The sequence below is a fragment of the Pyrus communis genome, chromosome 17, assembly GCF_041283825.1.
Source record: "Pyrus communis isolate YQ-2024b chromosome 17, ASM4128382v1, whole genome shotgun sequence".
Taxonomy (NCBI): Eukaryota; Viridiplantae; Streptophyta; class Magnoliopsida; order Rosales; family Rosaceae; genus Pyrus; species Pyrus communis.
The window spans coordinates 12,979,977-12,988,943 of NC_142581.1; the positions used below are offsets into that span (position 1 = coordinate 12,979,977).

Below are 8,967 nucleotides of genomic sequence, written 5' to 3' on the forward strand. Positions count from 1 at the left end.
CACACTCACCCATTCCTCCTCCCGACCGCCTCCCTCCTTCTCCCTCATTCTCCCTCCCTTCTTTTCCTGCACCATCCTTTATTTCTGTATCCCACTCCTTACATTCTCCTTCAATTCCATCCCCATCGCCTCTTTCTACCAAAGCCGCAACCGAATCAGATTCTCCGTCGACCCCGAGCCCCCATGCTCGGGCTCAGGTGTAGACTCCAGGTAGCATTATGGTTTGGTGTTCCAGAGCTCATCTCCTGTATGAGGTAACGATAAAGCGTCGTCTTAGGTTGAAATTGAAGGCTTGTTCACCTTGGAAGCATCTTCCTTGTCAGCTTTCATAGCAGTAACTGAAATTGGAAATCAAAGATTGAAAACCCTAAAATTGGAAATCCGCAACATGGTGGCGGAGTGAAGGATTGAAAACCCTAAAATTGGAAATCCGCACCATGGTGGCAGAGTGAAGGGTCGCTCAGGCCGCACAGGGTCGAAGAGAGAGAGGGCGAATGGGTGGGTGTGCGAGGTGGGTGGGTGCACGAGGAGGGTGAGTGCAGAGGAGAGAAGGGAGGGAGAATGAGGGGAATGGGTAGGTGTGCCGGGATGATGGGTGCAAAGGGAGGAAGAATGAGGGAAGGGGAATATGGTTGTGCCCAGAAACTTTTTTTTATTTTAATTTTTTTAATATTCACGTGGCCCCTATATTGACACGTGACGCCCCAGTCATTGTCCACGAGGACGTCATATCATCAGTAACGACTGATTTAACAGCTAAACTAACGGATGTATGAGATTGTTTCAAAATTAACACTTTAGGTATGACTCTTGGACGAAAAAAACTTCATGTACCAAATGTTAAAAACTACGAAACTTCAGAATAATAAATTGATATTTACCCTTAAATTTATTAATATACACATTTTAATTTATTTTTTGACCAAACAAAAGTTTTTTTAATTTATTAATTCTATTTTAACATTCTTCTAACTTGAAAAACTCATTTATTGTATCTAAATGTTAGTACTGAAATGTATGCACCGAAATGTATATATCCAAATGTACGCACCGAAATGTATCATATTAAACTAATGTACATAAATGTGTGTATTGAAATGTATGTACCCAAATATATGCATCGAAATTTATTATATTAAACTAATGTACCTAAATGTATATATCGAAATATATTATATCGAATTAATGTACTTAAATATTTGTATCGAAATGTATGTATTGAAATGTGTTTACCTAATATAATCATATATACCAATGAGTAAAATGAAGTTTTCTACTAATACAATCAATCGTCCACAAAGAGGAGAGTCCACGGTAGAACCAGATGGGGGTATTTTTGGGAGATGGGTTGGGTACTGTTATGTATTTTCCTTATCGTATATACGTGGGGTTGGCAGTGGCACACTGCTCTGCTGCTCTCTCGACCTCCTTTGCTTTGCGATCATGTCAGCTTCTTGGCACGCTCTCACCGGCCTCGGAGCTCTCTCCGTAACCGCAAAACAGCGCCGTCTAATTCCTTCACCACCATCAGTTGCTCACTGCTTTCTCGCCAGCTTCCAAGAACTGTCGACGGAGCCTTCGCGAACCCAAACCACCGGCGCCGCTATAAGCTTGAAAGACGCCGGCAAGACCGAGAAGCAAAACGACGTCGTTCTAGATCATAACCCAGCCGAAGAAGAAGAAGAAGACCATGGAATTTCCAAAATCCCGGTCCCCAGGCAGAAGTACATCCCCGTTTCCAAGGCCGAGCTTCTCGATTGCGTCGTTTCGAACTTGTTCAAGGACAGCAACGGTGAAGACGACGATGAATTGCAGAGCTTTCTTCTTCTCTCTTCGTAAGCCCCAATTGAACGACGTCGTTTGGGCTCTGATTGTTTGGGACATTTTGAACATTCAATGAAAAGCTGTTTGCTTTGCAGGTGCTTGGACTCCATTCTTCACGCCGAGCACAAGGGAATTTTGGAAGAAATGCGAGCTGATTATTTCAAATCGAATTCCGCGGAGAACAAGCAAAATGGTGATTTGGTTGATGGGCAGAGCTCGGATTCTGCTAATGGGAGTGTCATCAATGGAGTCGAGAGCATTGAGGCAAATGAGGATGAAAAAAATGAAGGTGGGAACGCAATGCCGCAGTTAGATTATGTTTTGGAGTTGCGAAAACTCTTGGGTTCTCCGGCTAAGAACGTTGAGAGGTATCACCAGTTGCTCTACAAGTCAAGTTTTCTTCTGTTTTATGATTTTATAAACAAATTTGTAATTTAGAAACTTATACAGCAGAAGTTAGGAACTTAGAAAACCTTCAATGTTAGAGGGGTAATCCTTAGTGCTGCCGGTTTTTAATATACTTGCTCTAAGATCGGGTTGAAGTTGTATATGTGGGTACGTATAATGCATATGCTTGTAATTTGTTACAAAGTATCCTAGTCAATTTCAATTGTATCAGCAGAGAACTCTTTATCTCATTTCATGGTATGAAATCAACTGTTATAAGGGAAATAGGACAAAGATGGTAGTTTTTCGTTGTCCATGTTGCTTTACAAGGTCAGTAACTTTTGGGGTAAAAGTTTGACAAGATTGAAAGAATGATGGTATAACCTTTAAGAGGCGGGCACAGTGTATGTTTATGTTCTATTTTACTTTTAGTTGTTGTTCAGACTCATGTATGGAAGCCTTTGACATCCTATGCAATCTTTTCTTGTGTTGTAGAGTTGCTGTTTCCACTCGTTTCCAGCGTTCTTTCATGCAACTTCTTAATGATGCTCAGTTTGAAGAACTATCCGAAGGGGATTTAATGCTGACTTCTGCATTGAACACAGATTATCTCCTTACTTTGCCCATATATGTTGACTGGAAGAAGGCATCTGAGTCCAATGCAATTATATTCAGGTGAGTATATTTTTAGGCTCAGTCCTCTGTTTTCATTTTTATATTAACCTTTGATCACTGAACAATTAATTTATATGAACATTTTTTATTGAGCCGACCGCTTTCAAGTTAATGTCAATTCCTCTTTCAGGCGAGGATATGCAACAGAGAGGGAGAAGGGTCTACTACTTGTAGAAAAACTGGAGTACATACAGTCCAAAATTCTACAAGGAACCTTCTTCATCGTATCAAAACCGTTGGCGAAATTTGGGAGCTGGATAGTTGAGGTCATTGTGTTTTTCAGAACAATGGCTGCCTTCATCCTGGGGCAGCATCCTTCAGGTTTCTGTTCCTTTTCTCAGTTTCTTTATATTTAGTTTGACATGTTTTTTCTCTCTTGCTTTATGACAGGCATTCCAAGTTGCTTGTGAAACACCAGAAGTACAAGACTTGACTAAAAGAATGAAGCTTTGGCTTAAGGAATTGTCTGTTTTCCAGCAAGCATTTCGTTATAGCGAACAAACTTTTGATGATCTGCTGGGAGTAGAGCAACTATCAAATAAAGACCTCCCAATTTGGCTGGCGGCACAGAGGGCAGTATCTCGTTATGAAGGGCGCTTATCTTCAGTTGGACCCCGTGGAAGGCTCCTAAAGAAGTTGTTTTCATGGATTGGACTTATTTCCCCTACACCAGAAACACCATTTGAGCTGGATGGTGATACTAATGATTCTGACCCTTATGCAAGGTTTTTTCCACTACCTTTTACTTCTTCACATTTCATCATACTTCATCGTTGTTTTTTCTATTTCCAGCTGCTTTCTTCTTTTCATCTAATTCAAAAAGAAAATATTGAACTTAACTAACTAAAAGAATTAACAAATATTAATATTCTTGACTAAATGAATTCAAGCTGAACGTCATGGTGTTGATCTCTCAAAGTTTGATTTGATTTGTGTCGTCAACTATTTATAATTGAATACTGTGTTGTAACTTGTACTAGGTCTAAGGATCCTCTTTCAAACCAAAAACCTAAAAATGATTATACCACCAGTTATGTCACAAAAGAAATGATTATAGCAGTGATTGTGCAGTAAAGATTAGTCTTGAAGAATTCACGTGGAAGTTAAACGTTACTCGATTGGCCAAAGAAACTGATTGGTGGTGTAATGTTATTTTAACAAGTGATTTTACATTTTTAACTGATTGAATTGCTTATATATGCATTGATATTGTAGTTGGAACTTTATTGGTCAGCTAATAGTAATATTGCTTCCTCAGGCCGATCTTCTTATCAAGGATATCACTTAGTGACATATGGAGGCCTGCTACTAGGAAATACTGTGGAAATGATATTTGGAAAATGCTAAAAACTTCTGTTTCTATTCTCTTCTCACAGTCCATCCTCCAGGTATTGCTCATATATAGTTTAATTCACTTCCTTATTACCTATTTCGTATAAGCAAAGTTTCTGCGGTTATTAGTATTTCTCTTACTTGTGGATATGCAAGTTACAAGGTCATGGTAATAGTATATGGTGTTTTGGAAATCAGGAGGCAGCATTTCAAGAATTAATTTTGCTTTATACCCAAGAAGTAGATGGCAGGAATGCTGACTACAATGCTACTGTTCCATCGTTGCAGTTAAAGATTTATGAGAAAATTCCCATTCCGGATCTACCAGTAAATACTTCTGTCTCAATTTTAAAGTTCATCCATTGTAATTTTCATTTCTTCTAGCATATGGTTTTGTAATTTTTTCTGTGCCTGCCTATGGTATTCTCATTTGTTTCACTTTGTAGGTTATCTTTCCCCACAAAAAGCTGTCTTTCCGTATCATAGACACGGTATGTTTATCTTTGCTACATGCTAACAATTATGTAGCTTAGTGGATCCATAATTTGCTGAAGTATCTCTCCTCTCCTCACCTGATTCTGAGTACCATCATTTTATTAAATTTTGACTTCCTTTTTTTTTATTTTCTTCACTTGCTAGTCCTTTACTAATAATTTTGACTTATTTTTTTACCACTCACTAGTCCTTTACTAATAAACATTTTGAAAACTTAATGAATGTTTTTATCAGCTTGGTTTTTGTTGCTATGACTTATCTATGCATCTTATCACATAAAGGATGCTTAAAATTATTTAGTTGGTTGTTTATGGTTTTGTCACCCTTGGAGCCAAATCCCACTTCCTTCTTGTGGAGTGTTGGTGAATTGAATTCTAGTCACTTTGGTTCTGTATAATTTGACTGATGAATTAGGAGAAAATTAAGTAGGATCTGTCTGATTATTGAACAAAGCCCTTTCAGATTTTGAGCCTCATTTCCGTGTACTGTTTTAACTTGCAGGTGCGCTTGGACATTGCCTCAATACTGGGGCTTTCGGCATTCTTCATAAACTACAAATTTTTTAATGTCTTATCTTCCCCGTATGTATTCTCTTTGTTTTTAACTTTTCAAGTAGTTTGTATAGCTAGATCTCTCTCTCTCGCTCTCTCTCTCTTTATGGGTGGGTGTGTGGACATTCCCTTGTTCAAAGTACTTGTTTCCTCCTTTTGTTTTTTTTGTTTACATGTTCAAGAACAATTGGTACATCATTATGTTCTATACTCTTTAAGGCTGTGCATATTTTAAAGCAGTACATTTAGGACATTATATGCCTTTTCTTCCAAGTTAAATTTCTTTGTAATTGTCATGAACATATCCTAGTTTAATCTAATACCAGGTCAGCAATAGTTCTTGATGTGGTTGCAATCAGCGCTCTTATAATTTATGTGTCCCGTGTGGTTTTGGGATACAAACAGACATGGGATAGGTATCAAGTGAGTCAACTATATCTTTGGATTCAAATTTGTGCAGTTACATAGTTCTAAATGCTAATTTAATCTGAGGTACTTAAGTAGTGATCTACTAAAGGAGGTTTTTGTTACAGCTTCTAGTCAACACGACGCTTTATGAGAAAACCTTGGCAAGTGGATTTGGCTCAGTTCATTTTCTTCTGGATGCTTCCGAACAGCAACAAGTATGAAACTATTTCAATTATTTGAGGTCGCTGGATATGTAGGGAGAAGGGTACATTAAGGCTGGAAAGTAGCAGCTTAGAGATTATAAGGATTCATTTACTGGGAATTCAATGAGTTTTACACAAGTTAGGGAGAATTTCCTAAATATCAAAAGCAAAACAATGACAATGTTAAAAACAATAAGTTGCATTCTGTAAATTAAACCAGAAAACAGCTTAAATCAGTTGCCTCATTCAGTTAGCTGCTGTACTAAATGGTTTAGTCACATGTTAGGTTAGGTCCTGCTATTAGATTGGTATCCTGTACTTTCCCTACATGACATCCTTTGCTATACTTTTTGCAGTACAAGGAGGCCATTTTGGCGTATGCAATCCTTCTCAAAGCAAACATGGGGAAGGTTTGATCTCACTGCCTAACTTGAGTGCTATGCTTCATGTTAGAAGTAATTTTACTCTTCACTATGATCTTTGTTCATTAAATCGACTACTATGCTTGCTTCTTATAAATTATCACCTTTACATATTTTTGTTAAAAGTACACTACTACTATTGTTCTCTTAAACTCATGTAGAATGAATCTATATGAACATTATATTGTTGATGAATCGGAAAAACATGGGCAGCAAAGAATAACAGCAGGCTGTAACAAGGCTTGTGAGTACACTGAGTAGCATAGCTGAATAATAAGTGAAAAAATCGGTAGTGGTATGGATAAGGAAATCAAAAGATAGCTGAAAATGATGAGCGTGTGCAGAAAGAGAACAAGGTACTTTCTCCTAATCATGTTCATAGTCGAACATTTTGATCCTAATTGATTTTTTTTGCTGATAATGCCATTGCCGTTATAGAATGTCTGCCTAGGAGGCGCATAGAGCAATGGTTTAAACTTATTTGATCATTCAAGGTCTTACAAAAATTGATGTCTACAACGAAGAGAGTCTTTCTAGTTTCCATTAAAAAATATCTACTCGCTGACCTGCTAAGATTCATGGGGCAAAGTTCTTGTCATAATTGTGAGTTTGAGAGGGCCAGATGTATCTGTACAAGCTCTTGTTTTTGGTTTAAACATATATTTTCTTGAACTCGATCTGAAGTTTGGTATGTTTCTTGCTTTAGGCATTTCTTTAGCTGCACGAAGCATCAATATTTTTTCTATGACTGCAGCTCACGTGTCGCCAGAGTGTTGGAGACAACTGCGAAAGATTTATGTATGATGTGTTTAAACTAAAGGTAAAACACCAAAGTCTGTTGCACGTCAATTTTACTATATTATAGGGGTGGACCGTGGAGGCAGTGCCTCCCCGTCTGCTTCCAGTGATTGTTGGCTTGAACTTTAAACTCATGCAGGTTGAAATGCCAGTTGACAAGGCAGTTGCTACATTATTAAGGCTGGGGTTAGCTACAGAAACTCCTATTGACGGAAGGATTAGTTTGGAGGCCATTTCCTGTTCAAAGGCACACAATTCCCTGAAAGAACGTTGGAATAGTTTGCTCGGTTAATATTTCTTATCGCTGGTTTGCAGGTCCAGGTCCCATCAATATACATGTCGCTGCTACAAACCATTTTCACGGGAAGCTTATAGAAATTATGTCGAGTAATTGTATAGGTTATATTACATCAAAAGGTGTAAAAGTTTCATTTCTTGTTTGAAGATAGAAACAGGGAATGTTGTCAGGAGAAAACCAGGATCAAATATTTTCAAGAGGAGAGGAATTCATTACGCGATTGAGGTTACGATGCTTGTGTATGGGAAGGAGTCCATACTTAATGGTTGGTTAAATAGAGAATGCAATCAGAATTTTTTTTACTCACTCTCCCTCCTGCATGATTAAATTGCTTTACCGTATACTACTGTTGCAACATATCATATAACTTCTGGTGATCGTTGGCAATGCTGGAATGAAGCTTCGATTGTAGGTTTTTCTTTCACTTGCGAAACGCTTTGATCCGAGTACGAAAGGAAAACGAAATATTGTGATGGCTGTGGCTCTACTACTGTCTCTCTGAGTGAAGACATTAAATTATGCGTTCCAGTTCCAGATTAGAACCAAACCCAAACATAACATGAATGTAGTGCAGTTCCTGGTGACCACAAGGGTCTACGCCGATCTTTGATAGTGTATTGGCAATGCCAATATGGTATAATATATCCAAAAGAGAGTCATTGAAAGATTTATGTCACTCCAATTTTCTACAGGAGACATTATTAATTTTGTATAACTTGAAGTACAAGAAAAGGACGTTTCTTTATTTTTTTGTCTTGAACAATATTCAAGCCCAACTGGTCACTTAGTACAACAATTCTTCTTCACTTGTAAGTGAGAGGTCTTATGTTCGATTCTTGCCGAAGGCAAGTTTGAACCACATTATTGCTAGCTCATTATGAGGCTAAGCCCACTCCGTCCTCTTAGTATAGATAATATCGTTTATTCAAAAAAAAAAAAATATTCAAGCCTAAACGTAGTTTATAAATAGTCAAGCCCTAACGCAAAACCTTAGAACCCTAAACCCTAGCTCCTCCTCTGAATCTTTGTTTAATCTTCTCAAATTTTCTGGTCTGCATATCCAATCCGAATATATCCTGATGGCAACGAAAGATGCCTCCTAGAAAGACATTCTATAACCGCATTGTCCGCAAAAAAAAATTCAATTAGAATCATATTGTTTGACCGTGAACATGATAAAGAGAAAGAATTTTGTTTTCTTTGCACACACGCTCATCATTCTCAAGTATCTTTTGATTTCAATCTCAATATCACTGCCGATTTTATCCCTTTTTATTCAGCCATGCCAGTCAGTGTACTCACAAGCCTTGTTATAGCCTGCTGCTATTCTTTTCTGCTTATGTGATAGGAGCATATTTGTGCAGCATTATTATCATTTCTTTGCATTTACTTAATCTTTATTTGCTATAGTATTTTATGTTATTTTGGTTTTATTATAGGTTTAGTTGGTAAAGTTGACAATTGGAGGTTAATGGAGCAAATAAAAGCATTTTTGGACTTGGATTGGATAACATGCGTGGACTGCACAAACAATGGATGTTTTGGAGTTTAAATGGTGTTAACCATGTGCTGAA

At 37.7% G+C, this 8,967-nt stretch overlaps 1 protein-coding gene across 8 annotated transcripts; it reads left to right on the top strand.

Annotated features, from left to right (window-relative positions):
- Nucleotides 1–1,331: 1,331 nt before the first annotated feature.
- Nucleotides 1,332–7,699, top strand: LOC137707963 (DUF3754 family protein, putative (DUF3754)). 8 transcript variants are annotated; one of them, XM_068446915.2, is made up of 14 exons: nucleotides 1,332–1,835; nucleotides 1,920–2,192; nucleotides 2,707–2,886; nucleotides 3,017–3,152; nucleotides 3,277–3,611; nucleotides 4,145–4,274; nucleotides 4,417–4,545; nucleotides 4,665–4,709; nucleotides 5,215–5,294; nucleotides 5,591–5,687; nucleotides 5,798–5,887; nucleotides 6,232–6,285; nucleotides 7,052–7,117; nucleotides 7,235–7,699. In XM_068446915.2, exons 1-14 carry the CDS (start codon nucleotides 1,444–1,446, stop codon nucleotides 7,385–7,387), a joined length of 2,160 nt encoding a protein of 719 aa, XP_068303016.2. In that variant the 5' UTR covers nucleotides 1,332–1,443; the 3' UTR covers nucleotides 7,388–7,699. The 8 variants fall into 8 exon arrangements, 4 of the variants coding, with proteins under 4 accessions (XP_068303016.2, XP_088545612.1, XP_088545613.1 ...); XM_088689486.1 differs by having other exon boundaries at nucleotides 1,364–1,835; nucleotides 5,805–5,887; nucleotides 7,004–7,117; XR_015958618.1 differs by having other exon boundaries at nucleotides 1,365–1,835; nucleotides 5,805–5,887; nucleotides 6,232–6,330; nucleotides 7,235–7,309.
- Nucleotides 7,700–8,967: the final 1,268 nt, after the last annotated feature.